Source organism: Vulpes lagopus, chromosome 10, assembly GCF_018345385.1.
Source record: "Vulpes lagopus strain Blue_001 chromosome 10, ASM1834538v1, whole genome shotgun sequence".
NCBI classification, from domain to species: Eukaryota; Metazoa; Chordata; class Mammalia; order Carnivora; family Canidae; genus Vulpes; species Vulpes lagopus.
In genome coordinates this window covers 9131399-9156591 of record NC_054833.1, presented here as the reverse complement: position 1 = coordinate 9156591, position 25193 = coordinate 9131399, and the positions used below count along the sequence as shown (strand labels likewise).

General features: G+C 40.5%; 2 protein-coding genes and 1 non-coding gene across 5 annotated transcripts in view; 1 reads left to right on the top strand and 2 right to left on the bottom strand.

The window, feature by feature from the left end:
- KDM1B (lysine demethylase 1B) overlaps positions 1–7119 on the top strand; it is a 59954-nt gene extending 52835 nt beyond the window's left edge. For both annotated transcript variants that reach the window (XM_041771906.1, XM_041771905.1), the window contains 2 exons: positions 713–865; positions 5269–7119. In XM_041771906.1, coding sequence (XP_041627840.1) covers positions 713–865; positions 5269–5352 — 237 coding nt within the window. In that variant the 3' untranslated portion in view covers positions 5353–7119. The remainder of the gene's footprint in view (positions 1–712; positions 866–5268) is intronic.
- LOC121501075 lies at positions 2350–2481 on the bottom strand. Its single transcript, XR_005990513.1, has one exon. It is a non-coding gene; the product is annotated as a small nucleolar RNA SNORA1 (small nucleolar RNA).
- Positions 7120–7472: 353 nt separating the features above from the next.
- The window catches only part of DEK (DEK proto-oncogene), a 30552-nt gene continuing 12831 nt past the window's right edge, over positions 7473–25193 (bottom strand). The window contains exons 8-11 of one of the 2 annotated variants that reach the window (XM_041771360.1): positions 13932–14067; positions 13519–13667; positions 9406–9474; positions 7473–8969 (exon numbers count right to left, since the gene is read on the bottom strand). In XM_041771360.1, the coding sequence (XP_041627294.1) occupies positions 8958–8969; positions 9406–9474; positions 13519–13667; positions 13932–14067 (366 nt within the window). In that variant the 3' untranslated portion in view covers positions 7473–8957. Of the gene's footprint in view, positions 8970–9405; positions 9475–13518; positions 13670–13931; positions 14068–25193 lie in introns of those variants that run through there. The other variant, XM_041771361.1, reaches the window with a different exon arrangement.

Genomic DNA, 25193 nt, shown 5'->3' with positions numbered 1-25193 from the left:
TAAAGCTCACAGTCTTGGGAGATTTGTAAATGGCGTGGCTTTTTTTTTTTTTTTTTTCTCAAATAAAGGAGTGGGAGTAGAAAGATTTGAAATGACTCAAGAGTTAGGTAAATTAGAGAAAGAGAGGAACCCGGGTTGTTGCTTATCTTATGTGATGTGATCACATCTCACCAAAACTTGTTTTCACATTAGTTATTTGGAACTTAGCACATTGTTTCCGTAGAGATATCTTTCATGTGCTCATCAGAGGCACAGAATTATTTGAAATTTAGTGAACATGGAACATATCGTCCAATGGCTGTTCCGTGGAGGAGGCTGTTGAGAATCCAGCTTGTCCGGGGACTGCCCCCTTCCTTCCCTACCCCTGGCCTGGATACCCTCCTTCCACCACCTCCAGCACATACCGGGTGTTGGAAAGGGAAGGGCACTGGTGACGGCCTGGTGGGTGGATGGGAAGGACGTCTCTGGCCAGACAAGATGTAGACCTGAGATGTCGGGGGAGGTTGCAGAGCCTGGGCAGGACACAGGACGCAGCACACATTGGGCCTGGGGGGAGCTGGCAGGTGGGGGGTGTAGTGGGGGGCGCCGTGTCAGAGCCTCCAGGAACCATCTCTGTTTCTGGAGGAGGCGGGACTGGGTATCTGTGCTCCGGGCTGCAGCTCCTCCCAGGCCCCCGCTGATCCTGGGTGGTGGTTCCTTCCCCGTGACACAGGAAGTCCCAGACCCCACCAAGTATTTTGTCACTCGGTGGAGCACAGACCCCTGGATCCAGATGGCCTACAGCTTCGTGAAGACAGGCGGGAGCGGAGAAGCCTACGATATCATTGCTGAGGAAATACAGGGAACTGTCTTTTTTGCCGGCGAGGTGCGTACCATGATCTCGAACCTGGTCACTTTTATTTTGGTTACTTTCTTTTAACTAAAGTGCTGTGTGTCCAGAGTTTTCAAAGCAAAGTCAGACACAGTCAAAGTGTTATGACACCAGGGGCCTCCCGGGCGGGGGGTCGGTCAAGCATCTGACTCTCGATCTCAGCTCGGGTCATGATCTCCGTGTCGGGAGATCGAGCCCCGTCAGGCTCTGTGGTGGGATGGAATCAGCCTGAGAGTCTCTCTCCCTCTTCCCCATGGGGAGGAAACTAAGTAAATCTTAAAAAGAAAAGGGGGGGGGGCATCGTGACACCAAACAGCAGAATGGCCCCTCCACATCCAGCTCACACCCCCAGGACACCATTTTTAACCTTTCCTGTGGTTTCTTCAGGAATTTCCTGCCTGTTCTCAGATATTTCCACTGTTGACTTCGGGTCTGACAGGGTGGACACTGTCTGACTTCCCCTCGGGTTGACGATTTAGCCGTTCAGTGTGGTGACCTCACACCTGAGAATGGGCATCGGTGCTCGTGTGACGTGGCTTCCTGTGGAGCCAAGGTGTTCGTGGACTCCTTTCTTACACAGCTGTTTTCTTGACAGCCGCAGTGGCCCTTTTATCCCTTAGCTGAATTCTCCCCACCTGTCTGCTGGGGGCCCCCACCCTCCCTGGAGCACCGTCAAGGCCCTGGGAGCTGCCGTGTTAGCGCCACTTTTGGAAACCCCTTCCTGGTGTCCTCTTGCCTTGCCTCTCTGGGACGCCACCTTACTGCTCTCCAGCATTGGCGTTTTAATTTTCTAGATCCCTGTCTTCCTTCTTCTCTTTCTTTAATATTTATTATTTTTTTAAATTGTGGTAAATTACACATGATGTACAACTTACCATCCTATTTTTTTTTAAGTCCGTAAGTTTTTCTGTGAGGAATTTCACGTGGGATTCCTTCCACTGCCAATCACCATGGTTCCTCCAAAGTTGGAATCAACGTCTTCAAAAGAGCCCCTTTAAAAGAACTTGTGTTTAGTCCACAGTTGTCACCGACAGATAGTCACGGTACTTTTGGTTGGGCTTCTCTCATCCGCTCGAATATGGACAGACTTCCAGACTTCTCCAGCTGCTGGATCATCTTTTCTTTCTTTCTTTCTTTTTTTTTTTTTTTTAAGATTTTATTTATTTATTCCAGAAAGAGACAGAGAGAGAGAGAGGCAGAGACACAGGCAGAGGGAGAAGCAGGCCCCATGCAGGAAGCCCAATGCGGGACTCAATCCTGGGTCTCCAGGATCATGCCCTGGACCTAAGGCAGGCGGCAAACCACTGAGCCACCCAGGGATCCCCTGGATCATCTTTGGAATCCAGTTTCTTTACAAGTCAAATTGTAGGAAGTACACTGATTGCTCTTTTGGCAAATGATCTAAAATCATTATTTTTTAATTGTTTCTAACATTGAAAAGTCCTGTTACTTCCACTGTACTCCCTGAGCCCAGCCAAGGATGTTAGGGCCTCGTGGTCACCCCTGCGGTCATCTTGCTGTGATGGAACCGCCTCCCATCTCAGTGTAGCCACATTCACTTTTTCTGGACACCATGAGCGACAGTGCCCATTTTCATCTAGAACGAGGCTCTTACCATCCTATTTTTTAAGTGTACAGTTCAGTGGCACCAAATACATGGACGCTGCATGGTGCCACCATCACCACCATCCATCTCCAGAACTTTCTCATCCTGTGAAACTGGAACTCGGTACCTGTGAAGCAACCCTCCCCATCCCCTCTACCCCCAGCTCCTGGAGCCCACTAGTCTACTTTCCATCTCTACAGATTTGTCCTGGGTGCCTCATCCTCTCAGTGGGATCGTCCAGTGTTTGTCCTTTGTGACTGGCTTATTTCAGTCAGCAGAACGTCCTTAAGGTTCATCCACGCTGTGGCATGTGTCAGAATAGCCTTTCTTTTTATTTATTTATTTTTGTAAAACTTTTTTTTTTAAGAGTTTATTTATTTATTCATGACAGACACACAGAGAGAGGCAGAGACACAGGCAGAGGGAGAAGCAGGCTCCATGCAGGAAGCCTGACGTGGGACTCGATCATACCCTGGGCCGAAGGCGGCGCCAAACCGCTGGGCCACCGGGGCTTCCCTAGCCTTCCTTTTTAAAAAAGACTAAATATATTCCATTACATGTAGAGATGACATTTCGTGTACACATTCATGTCCTGGACACTGGAGTTGCTTCTGCTTTTAGGCGGTTGTGACTAATGCTGTGCCCTGAACACGGGTGTACGTGTATTTTCAAGACCCCGCGGTTGGTCCTTCGGGGTATATTCCCAGAAGAGGCATTGCTGGATCATGTATTAATTCGGCGCTTAATTCCTTCAAGCACCATCCACGGTCTCCCACAGCAGCTGCACCATTGTGCGTTCCCCCCAGCAGTCACAAAGTTCCCAACACTCGAGATGTTTTTAAGATTATTTTAGAGAGAGGGAGGTAGTGTACGTGTGGGAGGTGAGAGGCAGAGGGAGGAGGAGAGACCATCTGAAGAAGACTCTGAGATGAGTTGGGGAACCTGACGTGGGACTCGATCCCACGACCCTGAGGTCATGAACTCAGCTGAGATCAAAAGTCGGACGCCCATCCGGCTGAGCCACCCACATGCCCCACCAATTTTCTGGTTTTTGCTAATAGCTGTCCTAAAGTGGCCTTTTTAAAAAATTTCTGTTGAGAAATGTTTTTGCTGTTTTGATCGCTAATTTTTTTCTGTGCCTGTTTTCACTTGTAATCTAGATGCTTATATCCTTTTAGTCCTTGATTTTTTTCACTTTTGATCATTGTCTCCCCACTTTTTCCTCTTATTTCTAGTCTTCTGTTCCACATATCGGAACTCCTGAACTGAGGATCTTTCTTTTCTTTGTTGTTCCTCATCTCTCTCCTTATCCTATGGTGGCGGGGGAGATTCATATTCCCACTCTTGGAAATTTTGTGCTTATGAGCACTTTCTTGTCCTTGGATTATTCTTTTGGTAGCATCCTCCTCTTGCTCATGACTCCTCAGAGTTCCTGTAGCGTCAGCCTCCCACATGTCCAAATATCCCATCCTTGATTATCTGCTTAGATTTGAGTGAGGAATTTTTATAAAGCCTCCCGAAAGCTCTGGTAAGCTCGCCGACGGGTGGTTGGATCCCAGGCCTCGGGGTATCTATCTATAGCTCTTTCCTCTGGGAACATGTAGTTTCTCTTTGCTTGGTGGCAGCTCCTGACATCCCGGGAGCCGGAGCCTTGCCCTTCGTTATGAGGACGTGACTTAATCTGCATCTGGCTCGGTGCCTCGACCTTGCCTCTGCCTCAGATCCCCGGTGGGTCATGGCAGTGGCCGTGGGGGACCTGGTGAGGGACCAGGGTGCTCTTCGTAACGTAGAGTGAAGCGAATTCTCGGCGCGCTGTCGTACGTGGAAGGTTAGCTTCAGGCCTCGTACGAGTGTCGCTGAAATGTTCTCTTTCCTCTTCCTGATTTCTGGATGATTACAAAAGAACATCCTTTAAAAACCGGCTCTTTGGTTCGTCCTTGGCCTGCAGAGAGCCAGCTCTGTGGGAGCAGAGCGTGACTGTGCCCTCCAGCCACCGTCCTCTGCTTCCGAGCGGCTGCGGCTTAGACCCTTTTCTGTGAGGTTCCCGCCACTCTCTCCCCCTCCTAGTCCTTGTGTCCTTGCCTCCTCTTCACTCCTCTCTTCCTGGAGTCTTTGGCCCTGGCTCTTTCCCCCCACGCCCCGACGTGGCACACACCTCTGTTCACACCTCCGTCCACGGGGTACTTCCCCCTCTGGGGTCTGCTCACCCCCACTTCAGCTCCGGCCCAGGCCCAGACCTGCTCACCGTGCCCCGCACGCCCCAGCCGCAGATCAGGCTGTCTCTCCTGTCGTGGGGGCCTGGTTCTGGTCCGGCTGGAACCCCCTGCAAAGCGGGCTGTCCATTGACCGTCCTCCGCTTCCTGCTCAGTGACCCAGCTGTCCTCCGGGTCCAGCCGTCTGCACAACTCCCAAGGCAGAGGACTCGGCTGGGGCTCCGTGCTTCTCAGCACGATCCTAACAGCGAGGGTGATTACGCTGATGGGGCCCAGGGCCCAGGGCTCCGTCACTGTTCTTAGTTCCAGCGCAGGGTACAGAAGGAACATCGTACGGATTGCCACACAGGACTTCCCAGGACTGTAGAGAAAGTCGTGGAATGGGGTGGTGAAGCATGGGGGGGGGGGGGGGGGGGAATGACCAGAGGACGGCAGGTGCAGGGACGGCTGAGGAGTGTTCATATGAGCACCGGAGTGCCATCGAACTTTGAGGACCGGAAAGTGTAGCTTGTATTATCTACCGATTACCATCAGAGTTCCCTATACGTGACCTCAAGATATGCAATTATTTCTTACAGGCAACAAACAGGCATTTCCCACAAACTGTCACAGGGGCATATTTGAGTGGTGTTCGAGAAGCAAGCAAGATTGCAGCATTTTGAATACATTTGTTTGGACCCTGCTTTCTTCTGTTGCCCCAAATGGTAAAAAGTCTGAAACACGTGTAAAACCTCACTTGCATAAAATCAAACTAAACGAACCTCTGAGAGCATTAGCCCCAAGAATCCTCTTGCAGCACTTATATTTAATTTCCACAGGTTGAGTAGGGCTAAGTTTTCTGTATTTCAGAATAAGGCAGCATAGAACCTTAAGATTTTCGATAGGATTTCTTCCATGGTTGGAGACTCCCTTTAAATTGGACATTTTATTGGGCTCATCAGTTTTCAAACATTGAGAAACCAAGCAGCAATCATTAAAAATCCAGATAAAGCCATGCATTTTTCTTCTGTGACAGTTTATCAGTATCTTTGCCAATGAGCCTTAAGACTTTTATATAGCTCCGATATTGAGCTTTTACTTAAAATTTAGATAGAAATCTTTCCTTTTCAGATACAGCACAAACTCTTCAGTTAAAAGTAAATGAAACTTCTAGACTGTTTTATATTGTACATATTTCTTTCCATTGGGTTATTCAAAAGAAATTTAAATTCAGGTATCTTTTGCGACACGAGGTTTTAGATTGGTGCACTCATTGGCAAATCAGCAAAATTTTCAACTCCTTAAACAGCGCAGGTATATTCTATCATTTAGAATGGGTTAGAGATTATAGTATAGACTTCATACTTTAGACCATTTAGAATATGGCTATTTTTCTAAGGGCCAAATTTGGGTGGATGGCACACTTCAAATAGCCTTAATTTTGGCAACCACTAGAGCAAAAAGATCTTTCTTGTCAGAATACTTTAATAAGAAACTCCTTCTACTGCCGCTTTTTAAAATAACTGATTCAAACTCTAGGAATATTTTTTACAGCATTATGTTTTCAGTATTCCATAGGCAGGTCCACTGGAAAACTGCAGAAAAATGTGATATCCTAATATTACACATGTAAAGCCATATCTTAAAAGCCTGAGAACATGGCAGATATTTACTTTTTCCCTTTTTTCACTCATGACAAAATAAACACTGGTTTCAGGGTCTTCAGGATGCTTATCTTGCCAAGAAGTTAGAAAAGTGAATGGTAAAACTTAAATGCTTTTGTTTTAAAAAGTCTGAACAGTTCTGTCAGTCTGCTTCAAAAAGGGACTCAAAAGGACTTTAAATTTTAAAAATACCTAATATTTTGCAAAGTATCTTTAAAGTCACCTTGTAAGTAGAAAGTTATTTTATGCAAACTGTAGAACACATTTAGACACATCCCTCTCCATCAAAGTATGATGCAAATACAGAAAAGTGAACAGCAGTAAATTGGTTTCAAAGTTGGGTTAATGCAGGAAAATGTTGAGATTATCAGATTAAGACTCATTGGTACTGGTTGGGAAGCATTCAGCTTTAAAATGCTATGTATTAAAATGTTTAAATAGCATGTGTTTAGTGAAAAATGCAAAGTATTTTAAGTTTGAAATGGTTCACAATTCTTTAGTCTCTGGGCACTTAAACTTGTACTGTGCTACCAGCAAACTATGGGAAAACCTAGTTAGCCAAGTACAGTAAATGTGTATGTAAAAGATTTCGTCTCAAGTGACATCATTTGATTTTTTGTTCTTTAGGGAACCACGGTACTTTTATTCTTGAGTTTCTTTGAATATGTTTTTCACTGTTTGAAGACTTTGTAATTGAACAGCAGTGAATACACAGTGTTTTAACTGCAGATTGTGAAGAGCTGGTTGTGTAAAACTGCTTAATAAAAACTAGACTTGTTTTTCAAATACACTGTGCACTGTGGTGATGAACACACTCGTTCTAGGTACCAGTCCCCTCTCCTCCAAACCTTCTGTAAACTTTTCTACTCCTAGGTTTTACTGCTTACCCTCTTTCAAGTAAATGGTCACAAAATAATAACCTACCATTTATGAGATCACTTCCCAGTTTTCCTTTGTGATTTCTCCACAGTAGTGGTTCGTTATCCCTGAGGAGCACTCCAAATTAAATGGGTCATCGGTGGGGCTAAATCTACCTAAAACTCCCTGTTCTGAAATCCTCAGCAAAGGGGGGACATAATCCTCAGTGAGAGGGGAAATGCCACAGAAACCATAAAACATTGATGCAAGAGACAAGAGCATGGATTTATTATTTTTATTGACAAGGTTTATAGGAACAAATTAAATATTTAAAATCAAAGGCCAATTCTTAGGTTTCATTTAGTTGTTTATGCCATTCATTTGTATTTATCAAGAAAACAAGTCAAACCTGTTAAAATACCTAACAGTCAACACGTTTTTTTATCTTTCCGGTTCTACTGATGGATTTTTTATTTAATCACTCAACTGATTTATCAAAGGCCTAATTGTTAAGTAGCAGGTTTTAAAATTGAGATTTAATAAACTGATTAAGACAATTTAAAAGATAAAACAGTCTCATTCAGGAGTGGTCTACATGTTGGATCACCTAGAATCCTGATTGGCCAAAATTTAAACCCAAAAGCCCTGATTCCACAAATACATTAAACTTCTTTAATGTTAAAAATAAGTCTTTTTACCACTTCTGAGAAATACTTTGTTGGAGATACCCACTATTGCCTACACATTGTCTTCTAGCGTTATACTCAGTACATTTATCATAATTATAGAGGTGGCCCCCTTTCCGGTAAATATCAGCATTTTATATGGATGGGCAAAAGCAGTTAAAAATCAGTTCATTTATTATATGCCAAATGTGCTTGTACTTAATTGATTCCACCCTGTCCCCAAATTTTGAAGTTCTGATGTATTGATTTGGTTGATCCTTAATATAAAATGTATCTACAGACACTTGCAGAGTTAACACTAAAACTACAAATTGATGACACTTCTGAGGCAAAGCAGAGAACGATCTGTTCCTTCAGTGTTTTCTCCACTGAATTCTGACTTTCACTGCTCCGTCATACCATCTGGCCGAACACTGACATTTCAAAGTTTAACTGTAAAGATACCTACCTAGAGGAGTTTAAAAATTGATCTGCACAAAAGAAATAAAAAAACTTTATATACAACAAATTTGTTTTTAAAAATACAAAAATAACATCTGTCACTTTTGTCATGCTGACAATTTGACATATATACACATGCAGCAGAAAATTTCCAATTTAATCATCTGGATAGCTGAAGCCTGTATATTTTTTAATATGATGAACACACCGCCACTGACAGATGTGTATTCAAAATATTTCATATACTAAATACTGCCATAGTCTCTGCATGTATAAATGTCAATAATAGTTTATTCTACTTGATTAAAAGTATGTCTGAAGCGAATACTAAGTGCGCTAAAAACTACAACAGTTCGAGAATCTACGATCTCATATAAAGAAATCCAAAATGTACAAAATACAACTATAAAAGCAAGGAACAGTGACTGCCATGCAAAATTTTAAACTAAAACTGCATAGAAATGCAATTTAAAACAACAAACTCAAATTACATAACACTCAAAGATAAAAAGATCAGCAGTAAGTTGTACCAACACAATGCTTGCAGGGATTTAGAAAAGGAAATACATTCTCTTTGCTGGTATAATGGTATAAATCAGATCTTTACGTCCATGGGACAAGTCCTCTGTCTCCACTGCCTCAAGAAATCAGCTGCAATGAGAGAGAAACATCATTTTCCTGTATCCACAATACATTAGGCACACAAAAATCATAACCTCCCCCAAACTTTTTAAACCTGTTTTACACTGTGACCTTGGGACGTCTGTTGGGACCAATATAAAACTATAGCTACTGTTGATCTTCTGCCTTTGTTGGACAGCAATTACGCTCAAGTAGTTGAGAGAGTCTGTGATGCACTTGGCTGCCCACATACACTGAGAGCCTGAGGTCAGGTTTTGTCACTACGGATCAGTCTGTATTTTTAAGCTTTACAGTGGGAAAGAAAAATATTTCCCCCATCTATTGAGAAAATGTGAGGGTCAAATGTGATCTAGTGGTATTTTAAAAAATATGCAGTATTTGATACACATAATTCCTTTGTCTTAAGATGTTCAAGTTGATCGAAATTGGAAAAGGACATATTTACCTCTTTCACGGTTGTTTTTATGAAATCTTTTCTTTCAGTTAAATCATAAGCAGGATAATTTTCATATACCTATAGTGAAAAGGAAACAGATAAAAAGCAGATTTAAAATTCCAGTGATAGTCTTTACCTTTGGATAAAGAAAAAATGGCTGCTGTGTAGGAACACACATGCGCCTGAGCAGTGCTCTGGCTCACCAGAGAACTACAACAACGGGCAGAAAACAGACTAGTGTTCACACGTTCTGTGTGATATAGGCTCTTGGGACTATCAGCTGAAGTAACAGACATGGGTGAGTTAAACACCTACACGCACAGATCTTAGGTAAGGGAACTCAGTTCTTTACACTGGCAGGTTACCTGTCAGTGTCTCACAGAGACTTTGTACTTTGTCCTGCTGCATCCTCCAACACTACTTGAACTCTAGTGAACTTCAGCCTCCACTCCCAACACCCAATCCCGTCCCCAAGGTTAAATCCCTGAGAGCCAGTGCTCTCAGCTCTCAAGCTCTACTCCTACAGCTTTTCTAAATGTCTGTATCTCCGTCAACTGGCTGGCTCCCTGCTGCTTGACTTCACGGAGACTCCATCCACACCTGCAGGCTTCACTCCTGAGGTACAGGGAAGGTAGGCAAACTTTCTTAGTCAAGGGCCAGACTAAATGGCTTTGGCTTTTCCAGAAACACAGTATCTGTTGCAACCACTCAACTACGCCATTGTAGCGTGAAAGCTGCCACAGACCACGCTAGAATGAATGGATGTGGTTGTCACATTCAACTATTTACAAAAAAGCAGATGGGATGATGGATTTGGCCCGCTGGCGGCAGTCCCTCAGTTCCTAGAGACGGTCAATCACTCACATCACTGCAATTGCTCACGCCCTTGTTCTTTCTCTGCAGAACTCCTAACCCTGAACTGGTCTAACTACCAACTTTTCTAGGGTCAGTCCAGAGAAAAGACTGCTGTGGGAAAATAGAACTTCTAAAAGACTGGTCCCATTTCAGGTTCATGGCATCCAATGCCAGAGCCTCGCCAGCAGTCCCTCCTTTGTTCCTATCAAGAGCATTTTCAGCCTTTCCTCCTCCTTGCTCTTGGCCAAGAAGCCACTGTTATGCATTCCTTCCGCTGACAGAATTCTTCCCTCCAGCTTGTTTGTATCTGGAGCCACAAATACCCCCCATTTCCTTGACCTTCCTGAACTCTCCTCCGCCGTCCCGCTCCTTGTCCAGCGCGGGCCCCAAGCCTAACACACACGTGTGCTTTCTCTCCCCGACCATCCTAAAGTCTTTCATCAGCCTGTATCCCCACCCTCCATGTGGCTACTATTTTCCTTCCAAAAAAGCTGTTTAAAACAGCTTTAATTTTTTTAAAAAAGATTATTTATTTATTCATGAGAGACACGGGGGGGGGGGGGGGCAGAGACACAGGCAGAGGGATGAAGCAGGCTCCACGCAGGAAGCCCCATGCGGGACTCCATCCCGGGACCCCAGGATCAGGCCCTGGGCTGAAGGCGGCGCTAAACCGCTGAGCCACCTGGGCTGCCCCAGCAGCTTTATTCACTTTCCTCACTATTCATTCTCAATCCAAGGGTCAGTAATCCTAGCAGTTACCATCCTCGAGATGGCTCGCTGGGAACAGTTCCCTCCTGCACACCGAGTCCAAAACAAGAACGTCCAAGTCCTTCCCACCTGACCGCTCCATGTTCATAACCCCCTTAAAAAATCACAAGCATGCTCAGGAAAACCAAAGGCCCAGAACTAACCCCCTCCCCCCCACCGTCCCTTGTCCTTGCCCTCAGAGGACACCGGTTTCTAGTTCGTGCTGTATTCTTCCAGGCTTGAAAACTGACTTTTTACACAAACACAGAAACGTATCAATGATGGTATAGTCTTTCTGTATTTACATAGATGGGGAAATACGCTGTACGTTTAAAAAGGTGACAATACCTGGAAGGTTTTTCCATGTTCTTTTGAACTGCTACATAGCATTCCAAAAATAGATGTACCACTTTAAACATTTCCCTATTGATGGCCAGTTAGCTTGTGATTTTTCAACATTACAGACATGCTGAACATTACTGTAATCACTTTGTGCAGATGTGACTCTGTCTTTAGCACAGAGACCTAGAAATGGAATTGCTAGGTTAAATGGCATTTGCAATTTAAATGTTAAGATACTTCTTAATTGTTCTCCAAAGCTGTTACAACTTTAAGCACAAATACATCTCCCTCTACACTTGCCAAGCATGGAAACTCTTTATTTTTGTCAAGCTAGTAAGCAAAAATAATTCAATTTTTATCTTCCTCATGAGTAGGGAAAGTGTGTTTTCATGTTTACGGGGCATTTCTATCCCCCACCCTGAACTGCTCTCTGTAGTCCTTGCCCATGGAAGGTCATGACCACTCAACTTGCACTACCCTTCTCCTTCTGGAAACGGTCTCCTCTCTGTCTTGGCTTTGATAACACCTCTATGATTTTTTGTATTTTGTAGGAATCACTTCTTAACTCTGATATTAATGATCTCCAGGACTCTCTGACCTTTGCTCTTCTCCCCCTCTATCTCCTTGCCTGGCCCACCACACCTCTAGACTCCTGGACTGAACTCCCAGCAGTAGTCCAGGCTGGCTTTCTCTCCTACCGTGCGAGAATTACAGTGGTCACAGTGTCTCCCACTAGATGCTCCAAGCACTTCATCTCATAATGTTGAGAACAAAACTCCTCTTTTCTCAGAGTGTACCCTCTGTTCTCTTCCCTCAATGGTTAATGCAGCTATGTCCTAACACTCACACGGAGCAATCTCTGACCAGGCTGATTTCTGACTTGGATTACGGTCACCATGTAACTTTGATATGACAAACTTGGGTTTCTTGCCTCTCATCCCATTCTTCATTCTGTCCTTCTCGATGTGTCTGGGGCGACTTAAAAATCAGACTATATGTGCCCCTGATCAGCTCCCAATATCCCAACAAGCCTCCCAATTCTCCCATTAGTTTGAGGGAAAAAAAATAAGCTCTGCAGCGAGGTATATAGGAGTTCTACAAAACTTTTCCTTTTCTTCCCTCTTATGCAACTTCCTTCTTACTGTAGTCTCCACCCAAATTAAACTAGTCACTATTCTTTGCAGTCCTGTCCTCTTTTACGCACATGTGTCCACACTGCTCGACTAGATGGCACAGCTGATGTTCTAGGATCCCTTCCCTCCTCCTGGGCCCACATTGGTGTGGCTCTTCTTGTGGTCCCATGGCCCCTTCTGCACTCTTCCAGCCCAGCCCCCCACCACCTGTCCCCAACTCACTGCACCAGCTATTTCCTCCTATCTCACCTGATGGTTAGCCCCTGACAGTTAAGGAACGGATTCCCCAGCTTTACCCCCAAATCTATCCCAGTGCCTGGTACACAATAAAGGCTCAGTGAATGCTAAATGAATAAACAATTATCAAGGTCTCAAAAAAGCATAGAATATTTCATGTTTAGTATGTTTGAAATTTTAATTTGGCTTTACCATGAGAAACTAGATTCTAAAATCTCCCAATTTGGATCTAGGGTATGGAATCTCTATGGAATCCTATTCAAGACTAGGTCATTTTAATTTCTGAGTATCCGAAACTAACTTCATAGAAGGCTGGGCTAAAAACCTGATCTATACCATCCTATTAGAACAGTAATGCTGAAAACAAAGGGGTTCATGAGAGTCTGTTTTCTTAAAGTATTTATTTAGTAATCTTAATCTCTACACTCAATGTGGGGCTCGAACTCATGACCACGAGGATCAAGAGTCACATACTCCTCCAACTGAGTCAGCCGGACCCTAAGATTCTGCTTCTTTAACATAATCTAAGGATGCATCAATAGTTTTCTCTGCAGTTTGTAATGTATCACTTTAACTTTATTCACTGTACACATGCTACTGTTATTTATGAAGTAACTTCAACAGGGCAGAGGCTTTGACTCATTTATTTAACGCACAGTATCCCAGCACCTATAAGAATGGCTGGCATATAACAGTTTAGCAGACATTTATTCAGTGAATGAATGCACTTAAGAATCTTGCTTTGAACTAAAGGCCAAGTGAATTTTTCAAATAAAAGCAAAAACGATTCAAGTATTTGTCCAGTTACCTCCTTGCAAATCTGCTTCATTGTGACTTCCTCCAAGTTGGCACTAGCCAATAGTTTCTTCACGGTTTCCTTTAACTCTTCATCTGTAGGAGGTTTCTTTAATTTTTTAATTAAAGGTTCATCATCTGAACTATCCTCGGATTCACTTTCTAAGAGAAAATAAGCATTCATGAGATTCTCAGAGAGGTATCAGGTCCAACTACACATCACCACTCTGTAAGCTATGTACATAATATGCATGGAAATTTTTGTCAATTGTGAAAATTTTTAACTATAAGACACTAGAACACCACTCCCTCCCTCCCCCAGCCCATTTTCTTTGCAGTTTCTCTGTTTCCACACACACTCCTAAAGTGCTCTAGCATAGGAGTTGTACCTCCCAGGTTGCTGCGGGCACGCCATATCTGACATACCTTTTTTGGAACTGTTCTGATTTTTCTTGGTGGTGCTGCTATCTGCCTTCTTAACATTAGCACTCTTGACAGTTTTCTTACTCTTAGAAGTGGCTTTCTGCTTAGGTCTTTCTCTTTTAGAAGTCTTTTTTGGGGGCTGTTGGAAAGGAAAGCAAAGAACATGTATCAATGAGATGAATTCCATTCCTCTATTCCTCTGTGCCTCTCAATGATACCAGAGAAAATTAATGTATTCAACATCACCGATGAAAAATTATTACTAGTTATCAATGTTTGAGGTAACCGATATGCTCAACAAACTTCATTTTATCCTGACGCAAAACTAGTCACAAGAATCAAACACTAAAAATAAGATGCCCAAATTGATTACATACTACATTAGAGAAAACTTTATATGTACTGTCTTTATCTTAAAAAAAAAAAAAAATACACCTCTAGAACATAGGTGTTATTAATATTCTTCTTTTGTCTCTTCTAGCTAGAATGGAAGTTCCATGAGGACAGGATTCTTTTTGACACTCTAAGTGTATCCCGAACTCCCAAAATAGTGCACCAAGTACAGCAGTTGCTAAGGAACTATTTATGAATATATGAGGAGACTAAGGCTCAAGAGGTATTTTGTTCACAGCCGCGTAACTAACAGAATACACACAGTGATGTTCAAATAGATCTGACTCCAGAACCTGTTTCCTTAAACAATGACTCAGCTGATTTTTTGTAAAAAAAAAGCTAAGTAGGGATCCCTGGGTGGCGCAGCGGTTTGGCGCCTGCCTTTGGCCCAGGGCGCGATCCTGGAGACCCGGGATCGAATCCCACGTTGGGCTCCCGGTGCATGGAGCCTGCTTCTCCCTCTGCCTATGTCTCTGCCTCTCTCTCTCTCTGTGTGACTATCATAAATAAAAAAAAAAAAAGCTAAGTATACTTATCTTACACATATTTATACATAGATTAATTAAAATGGCAGTATTATAATTTAAACTTTATCCCAGTCAGGGTCTTTGATATTAGGGAACATTTTTTCATTTAATTAATTTTCCCAAAGTAGAAGCATCTTATATAAGCAAATAGCTCAAGATAACCTAAAATCTCATTTTCATACACCAAAAATCTTGCAAATTACTTCTGACAGAATGTCTCTCCAATGTTTTACACTTTAATTTGATTATCATAATTCCTTCTTTAAAAAAAAATAACAGATACTGGTTTGAACTTACTCTTAAAGAAAATTATATAGACCAATCTGTCCCAAGAGTTAAGTGGGCTCAGGCTTTCTAAGTGTAGTTCAATTTAAGTATTTGTTTTTCCTCTTGCCACACTGCCATCACTATGTATTCATTTTTTTTTTTTTTTTTTTTATTTATGATAGTCACAGAGAGAGAGAGAGAGAGAGGCAGAGACACAGGCGGAGGGAGAAGCAGGCTCCATGCACCAGGAGCCTGATGTGGGATTCGATCCCGGGTCTCCAGGATCGCGCCCTGGGCCAAAGGCAGGCGCCAAACCGCTGCGCCACCCAGGGATCCCATCACTATGTATTCACACCAGGCCACAAGCACCCTGTCCTACTGCAATCATGTACTGTCGGCTGGCAGCTGGCTAACCTATCTAGTTTAACTGCCACTAAAAATGCATTTAAGAGGTGGCAAGGGGCCAAAATGCTTTCTAAAAGTAAAGTATATGAGATTTACTATGCGTTTTTGCTATTTAGAGGCCATTTTTACTTATTTCCTACTTTTTGGAGGTGTTCTAAAGAGGGAGGATGGTGGAAAGGTACCACTGGTTCATCAACTTTCTAATGAAGTTTTATTAAGTGTTCACCTAATTCATAAGAACCATAGTAAGGAAAAAAAAAAAGAACCATAGTAAGTCTAAAAGGGAATATTGAAATTTCCTAAGTTCTGTTGGTGTACTTGATACACAGAATAATCACTATTCTGTATCACTTTTTAGTCAAAGTTTAATGAAATCTGGATCTGTAGGTGATTAAAATATTTTACAAGAAAGTTATTACAAAAAAGGGATAGCTACATTATAAGCATTATTACTTGATCCCCATCCAAATTAGATTAGAATCACATACTTAAAATAGTTCCTGAGCCTTTTAAGGCCAGGGTATACAGCTATCATTAAAATTTTAGAAGGCGCATGATATGGCACCATTTTAAAACCTGCAAACTAGAGTAGTGATAGTTTGACAAAGTATAAAACTTCAGTGATAAATGAAGGATAATCAAGCCATCTCCACGAGCTGTTACCACTGGACAAACAACGAAATGAAACTACACTTCTGTATTTCACACTATCTTCCACAGCAGGCATAGTGTTTCCCAGTTTTTTTTTTTTTTTTAAAGATTTTATTTATTTATTCATGAGAGATACGGAGGGGGGGGGGGCAGAGACGCAGGCAGAGGGAGAAGCAGGCTACATGCAGGGAGCTTGATGTGGGACTAGATTCCGGGTCTCCAGGATCACGCCTTGGGCCAAAGGCAGGCACTAAACCGCTGAGCCACCCAGGCTGCCCATTTCCCAGTTTTTTAAGTGAACTACCCTATTAACAGAAACACTGTAAACATACTGTCCACAAGCACTACAGAACCCTAACAGGTAAGAATGTGGGCTCTGGAGACAAGCTGCCTGGTTTCAGATTCTGGCCCCAGTTCCCTCATTTGCAAAATGGGGGAAATGTGACCATACTTCATGGCTTTCTGTGAATAAATGCATTAATACACGGAAAGTACGTTTAGTGGTGCCTGGCTCACAGAAAATGGTTAATAAATATTAGCTATTATTCCTTTATAAAGAAATTCTTTCATCAAACAAATGTAGTCACTTGAAGTCTTAAATTTTTCTTAAAAGCAAGGCACATTTCAAAGAATACACAGAACAAAAGCAGTAAGATACGCTCAATGAGTGCCCTCCTTTATAAAGAAATTCTTTCATCAAACAAATGTAGTCACTTGAAGTCTTAAATTTTTCTTAAAAGCAAGGCACATTTCAAAAAATAGATACACAGAACAAAAGCAGTAAGATACGCTCAATGACACCTGTGTTAGTAACTAACCATGATGCACTGTGTTTATTTCATTACGTTCTGGTAGATAGGACTGCCCCCACAAACATCCATCCCTGTAATAATAAACTACATGATATATATACACTGGATTTCACTTATTGTTAATAACCAACAAGTTATTCTGCAACATATTTAAGGTAGGAATTCAGTAAAGCTTATCTTTTTTAGACAGATAAATGTTGGCATGCAGTAGTGGTGAAAGTGGAGTAGTAAAATAACTGAACTCTAGAAAACCACATGTCTACAGGTTTCATCTCAAGCAGAAAGGCAATCAGAGTAACTCACATCATGTGAGTTAGCCTTGCAGATGTAAAGAATCACCTCAGCTGCCCTGATGGTAAGTTTTAGGTATGTACAGAAGGAGGTTACTTTGAAAAATGGGCATCCCAAAGGACCCTGGACTGGGACACAATGGACAATTTCTGGCAGGTAAGGTGAATGAATAATCACATACTTTGGAGGAAAAGAGGCCCAGAGAGAGCTGAGGAGGAGTGGAAGCACGCCTAATTACACTCTATAGGAACTTTCAAATCCTCATTATTTTTCTTCCCTCTTCTCAGGACAATCTCATTCTTGAGTCTAAATCCAGCCTGCCAGTGACCTTCTCTGAATGTTCACTATACCACGAAGTGATCCATCTGTGGTCGCACAGTACCTGGCCTACAATTCGCGCATCCCTACTTCATGTGAAGCAGTGAATAAGAACGCAGGATTGAGAGCTAAACCGTGCTTCACACCCTGACTCCACTACCGACCCATTCTGTATTCTCAAGTACATCACTTACCTTCCCCATGCCTGTTTCCTCATCTGTAAAATCCAGACTTTGCTGAATTTAACACTTTTTTTTCTCCCACATTTTCACAGTTCAGCAGTACCTGAACTGGGGTGAATTTTATAATTTACATTAAAATGATACCTTATCGGCATCAGAGACTTGATGAATGGTGGCCATATCTGTAGAACTGTCGTGAGGATTAAATGAGTAAATAAGTATAAGGTAGCAGAGAGAATAACATCTAATACATAGCATTATTAAACTAGTTATTTATAGCCTGTTTCCCTGCCATATCACAAGTTCCTTAAAGGTATATTTGACAATCTCCATGAGAAGAGACACCTGATTGTCTTATTTAGCTCTATCTGTCCCCAGCAACCTTACAAATGTTTGGCATAAAGCAACCATTTAAATATTTGTCATGTTCATCTCTGTATCATTTGTAGGATCTGGTTTACTTGTACTCTATACCCAAGATGTGCTTAAAATGTAATTGAAAGGATAAAAAAAGAGGCAGTTCCATACTACTACATTCACATACATTATCTTATATGAGCTTAAAAAAAAAAAAAAAAGATCCAAAGACAAAACTGTTTATCTCATTGCAAAGGAGGAAAATGTATCTGAGTAGTTGAGAGCCAATGCCTCACAGCTAGTGAGAAGCAAGACATCTGATGAAGTCCAGTGTGCCTACCCTAGATTAGTTGCTTATGGAAATGACTAACATACCTATCTATGTATCTCTTTAAGCCAGAACTGAAATGTTAGAAATAAGCCAGTGATATCATAACCTATTTATACGGTTAAATTTAACTTTTTCCATTACATACAAATGTTACCATGATAAATAATAAAATAATGTTGGCAGAAAATGCAATATAGCAACAAAGGATCACCAACCTTTGTATTAGGGCTCTCTGGCCATTACCTTCTAAATTTTGTAGCGGCCCCAGGATCATTTCTTTATAGAATTTTTTTTTAAAGCCAAGATGGGCCTTAGTGTAATCCAATTTTGTATAGTTTTCTTTTTTTTTAACCAAATCTCTTCCTTTCACTTTTTTTTTTTTTTTACCAAATCACTTCCTTTCACTTTTCACTGACCTTCTCCTGTTTATCCTTTAAAAGCTCTGATCAAATTGTAAGCTACTGTGAAGCTTTCCTGCCTGGATCTTTACTCCTCACATGTCTCCAGAAAGAGGTAAATACCCTTTATCTTCTGAGCCTCTTAATTATCTTGTCTAAATGTCCTTTTTAAAACTTGTAAGTTATACTGTTTTCCTCCTGATCTCTGACCTCTTCCTTTCTACCAACAACTGGTAAGCACAAAGAACCCCATCTTATTTGTTCCTTGATCTCCAGTGTAGGGCTCAGAACTGGATCCTAGTAGTTACTATGTAATTATTTGGAGACTGAGATGGGACAATATTCTTGGAAACTAGATTAACTGTTGAAGATCTACTCCAGCTCTGAGATTGTTTCATCAGCATCACTCTGCTTCCTAAGATAACATGTTTGCCACTTAACAGCAGCCAAACTTCTTGATTTTTTAATATTACTGTCTTCTGGCATAACTTACCTATATTGTGTTGTATGTGTAAGTGGTTGTATGTGCAGGAGGAAAAAAAGAGACCATTAGGTAAATCATCAAGGCTGAGGCCTGGGCACCTATATATATTTTTAAAGCCCCACAGCAGACTCACCTAGTTATAAATCTTTTTTTTTTTTTTTTTTTTAAGATTTTATTTATTTATTCATGTGTGAGGGAGAGAGAGAGAGAGGCAGAGACACAGGCAGAGGGAGAAGCAGGCTCCATGCAGTGAGCCCGATGTGGGATTTGATCCTGGGTCTCCAGGATCACGCCCTGGGCTGAAGGCAGGCACTTAACTGCTGAGCCACCCAGGGATCCCAGTTATAAATCTTCTAAGATGAGAGATAAATTTATAGTCTGAATCTCTCACTAAGCTTTTTCTATGAAGTGTCAGAGGTAATTAATTTAGGCTTTGCTTGGCTACAGTGCTTACTGTTGTAATCTTCATTTTCTAACAAATATTTCAAAAATGAAAAAAAAAAAATCCTCAGTTTCCAGGCCATAGTGTGGATCTGGTGTGTAGGCTATGGTTGCCAATTCCTGGTCTAGATTATAAATGATTGGCCCTAGAAAAGGCAGGAACTAGACAGTCAATAAGATAATTTCTTAAGTTATATATTTATGTCAATAGCTTTTAGCTTTTTTAATAATTAGAAGTGGATATATACTTATTAACTTATCTAAAGGTATTGCTTAAAATCAAATTTGAGTCTAAATCACTAATTCTATATAGCTAACTCTGAAGACAGAAGCATATGAACTAGCAGCTCTGTAAAGAGTAATAAGGACAAGACAATAAAACATACTAGTGTATACCTGAAACTAATGTGACACTGTGTGTCAACTGTACTCCAATACTAAAATATATATATACATATATATCATATCCTTGGGGTACAAAACTGAGGATATATCATACTCTCACTTGGGAGTCAGGACTAATTCAGAAACAAGATGTGTAAGTACAGGGCATGTCACAGATTCTCAGTAATTCTGCTCCTTGTGTTTACCAATAAATGCTTACTGAATGAGTGGTGGTACCTCTCCCCAGGTAGACTGTTCCTAGAAGACAGAGGCCAGGTCTCTCTCTTTTTCCCTACTCAGCAAAACTCAGGTAGAATAAGACCATCACTCTGAATAAACAAGAATGATGTACCCATTACTTATACAACAAGACCCAGCCTCATGAGTTTTCCATAGTCTGGCTTCAATGTACACTGCTCTCGCTTCATCTCTCACTGCTTTACTTCTGGACACATTACCTAACCACAAACAAGTGTCAGTCAGAGGGTCCCTGGACCTTCTTGCTCCCCATCCTGGTCCACATGTCCAACTTTCCTTTCTATTCCCAAGGTCAATTTCAACTGACACTACTGTCATTTCTCTCCAAAGCTTTTCCTCAGCAACAGATAGCAACATTTTCATTTGGAAATTTATTATTCAAAGGGCATTTGGGTAGAAAATATTTTCTGGAACTTCAATAGCACTTAATATACTCTCAATTTATTGAATTAACTAATGTAAAAATGATAACATGAGAAATCCCTACTTTAAAGACTCTCTTAAAATATTTTGAAAATTTTAGTAATTATAGCAAACCCATTACGTGGCTCATTACAAAGAAAAAATGTTGGAGGTACTCATGAGTTACCTAAAGTTGTTACTTAACCAAACAGGAGTCAAGACTCAAGTCTTTTATTGAAATATCTGGGAAAAAATTAGGTGGTTAAGTTAAAAAAAAAATTAGGAAAAGGCTACTTTCCAAAATGTCACAGGATTTATTAAGATTCCAGCTTGTTAGTTCTAAATCTGCTGTGAGTGGTTCACTCAGAACCATCCGGTATTGTAGTAAGTTTTAATGCACTAAAGGGAAACAGACAAAAATTGACCGCTGCCATTAATTTCAGGTAGTACCATGTACTGTGATCTAATTTTGTAAAAGATTAATACCATAATTTTTTTTTAATTTGAGGAGGATTTTCTGTATCTCTGACAACCGTGAAGGTATAGAATCAGAGGAATGACACAAGCACTTATTGAGGGAAGGCAAAAAAAAAATCTCGGGAGAAAAGCTTACCTATCTTTTATAGGCAGCAGGGCTCTTGAAGGAGGGTCTCCAAAAAAGACGCCTGTCACAGAGCCAGAATCCTGTCCTCACAGCAGAAAGGTTGTACTGGGTGAACAGATGAACAAAATAAAAATTAGCTTAAAATACACTATTCTTTTAACAACTTGGCTGAGAAAACTCAAGAGTGCCAAGAGTAAAGAATGTGCAAGGCTCATTATATTTCACGAAAGATTATGAAAGCGAGTTAAAGTCTAAGATTTTATTACGGTGATTAATCAAGTTTGCCTTCCACCGAAAGATTTCAGTAGTTTATATGGTTTTGTAAATCCTCTGATGAAATTATGAAATGAAGGTGGGGTTCTTATTTTTTAGAACATAATTAAGGACTAATAAAACTTTTCCATTCACCCTCCCACTACTACCAAATAATTCCTTGAATAGTCCAAATATTTCCTGGCTCTGGAAAGCTACCACCTGGATCTCACAGCCTCCCCTGCAGCTATAGGTAGAGAGGTGATAAAGTTCTGCAAAGGCAACTTACATGGAGATCTCTGGTAAAAGGCATCCCGTCCAGGGAGAAAAAAGTGAGAAGGCTACTAGAAGAAAGCCCTTTACTTTTCTCTGGAAAAGAGATTCAGAGATTCAATGCCTAAAGGTAAAAACACCATCCTGTGATCGTGGTTAAGTACCACATATGCAGATAATGTGCCTCAGGAAGAAACAGGGTATTCAAATTAATACCTTTCCTGAGCTGATGTACTGGCCCCAAATGGCCTCTCTGGATTTCTCGTCATGAAAGAAAAAGAAACTCTTGCTTTGGACATTACTAGTAAAGTTTTTAAGTATTTACAGTTGGAGACATTCCTGATATGTATGGGTACATTCAGATAAATTCTAAATACCAAGTGATAATTCAGTTTGTTGCTGTAAGAATGTGTTACAAAAATAATATGAAAAATTGAAGGAGTATTGGAATTAAATTTTTAAAAACTATGCTTTCAAGGGTCTAAGAGATTATCAGAATTATTTTCTCCAATGTGGGAAGCATAGCTCCTTTTTTCCATACTTTCCAATACTTCTCTATGGCTAAGGCTAAACATCCATGGTAAATGATCTCACCAGTTCTTTTTAGCAATCTTCCCCTAAAGATGCTAATCTAATATAAGAACCAGATGATTTTCAGAATAAGTTTATAGAAAATAACTAAACTTGTCATTTTCCTATCCCTTTATTTTTAAGAAACATTATCTACAAATTTCCTAATTCTAAACTGATCTCCTTCTACTACCCTAATAAAGCAAATGTCCAAGAGCCAAGATGGTAAGTTTAAAACAGCTCTTTTAAAAAGGAATCATTACCCAAGTCACTCTTGGAAACAAAGAGCAACTTCTTACTTGAGTTACTTCTAAAGAAAAGGATTAAAAATTGCTGTGAACCACTCACTGCCTATCACAAAAACAGCTATAGGTAGAGAAGCTCCAACAAAATGTCTTGGCTAGCAATTACTAGCTAACATGCTTAAACAGGACATGTATCCTTACAAAATGCTTAAAAAAACCTGCCAATTGTTTTAACTGTGTGGTTTCCAGTGACTTCATTCTTACATTTAAGAGAGAAGAAATTTACTTAAAAACTTCCTAGTCTTTCACAGTTTCATATGAAAATGAATGAGGGCAGCCCGGGTGGCACAGCGGTTTAGCGCTGCCTGCAGCCCAGGGTGTGATCCTGGAGACCTGGGATTGAGTCCCACATTGGGCTCCTTGCATAGAGCCTGCTTCTCTCTCTGCCTGTGTCTCTGCCTCTCTCTCTCTGTAGGTCTCTCATGAATAAATAAAATCTTAAAAAAAAAATAAGAAAATGAAAAAGTACCTACCTCATGTAACTGGTCAATGGACAACTATAACTTGCACTGGATTTCTGCTTGAGTTAGAGTCCTAACTTTAGCAATATGATATAGATTATTTAGTCCAAAGCTCTCAACTTACAAGGGAACCAAAGATAACATTAATCTACCCAAGTTCAGAGTTACTTATTCCAAGAATCTACAATAAAACAAGAAAATATTAATGGGGGAGAAGTCTTATTTATGAAGGAAAAATCTGTCTCAGGAAATAAACAATATTACCTTAGTAATTTTCTATGAAAGAATCGACAAAACAAAAAAACTCTATAGGCAATCCACAACTTTTCCAATCAACCTGTAACTCTTCTTTTTGGCCTCTTAAAAAAAAAGGTCCTTTCATAGTAATAATAAAAAACAATGTCACTTATGAAGTCCCTAAAAAGATTACCACTTAACTGAGTCCTCAAGAAAATGAAAAAATAAGGAAAAACAGTTACCACAAAAATACTATTCCTCCTGCTAGTACTTACCTTTCAAAGGCAATCAGAACCTTTCATAGGAACGGAATCAGTAATACAGTTTTTGAGAAGAATAATCCTAAATTTGAGATAGCCTTTAGAACAATGAATAGCAGCTATGGCTGTTGGAGGGAGACGTAACAGGAAAAGGAAAAAAAAAAAAAAAAAAAGAACTATTTCTTGGTCCAGGTGTTATTGGATTGTATTTTACAAAGTTTGTCAGTGACATCCAAGCAGAATAACCACAGCACAGAGCATTATGATATAGTATTTATGTTGTGTGACTTTATACGTCTGTAAAAGCCTATTTGTGTTTTCTTTTTTTCTACATGGATTTTCACTATTTGACCTGGGTTTCTAGCAAATGATCCTTTTTTACGGTACTGTAGTAAAGGTTTTATAAGTGGGACAGTTCCACTTGTGGTCTTTATCCAGGAACCCATATGGTTACAAATCATCATCTATATTCACAAAGTTCAAGTAATTCTACTTAGAAAAATCTGACAATAATCTGGAAAGTAAAAAAAATGAGTATAAAATACCCTCACCTTTTAACCTACACCTTAGTAATGACAGAAATATTGGATTTAGGAATATTACATATGATAAAAACTATTTTAATACTAATAGTAATAGCAGCACCTAATACTTAGAGTGTGTGCCAAATACTGCTCTAAGTGCTTTAAATAAAGTCAATGAAATCAACCCTTTGAGGCCAATACTATTATCAACCCCATATGACAGATGGGAAGCTAAGGTATAGAGTTTGTAAGTAATCTGCCCAAAGTCATACTCGAAAGTACAGCTGGGACTTGTTCCCAGATAGTTTCCAAAGCCCATGCTCATAGTCACATTGTCTCTATGCAAAAATTAGATGTTTATATTCTATGACAACTTTTCATACTTTAACTCTGCCTTTAAAAAGGTTTTAGGAAGCATAGTGAATACATGTAGTTAATAACCCAAAATCTGTTGAATGAGGAATATCATTACTGCAAAACTGCTATTATTATGCATTCACATAATAACAAACAGTTTTCCCTCCTGATGTCCTTAAAATCTATTCCATTAAAACCTTGAGGCTGAGATTACTCATCTTCCCTTGCTCTACAAACATATTATGAAATACCTGCTAGATTGTAATATTCTTTTGGAAATTATAAAGCACTTCATACTTAGCTTTATAGAAGTCTTTATAAAATCTGACATTAGAATAATCATGGGTTTTAAGTATCTAAAGACAAATAGACATATAAAATCAGAGTTCAACACATTCATCACATCTTTATTCCTACTAATCCAGTAGTTACCAAGTGGAGGTGATCCCCGCCAACTCCTACCCTCAAGGACATCTAACAATGTCCTTGAACACCATTTTTGGTGTTCACAATTGGAGGTT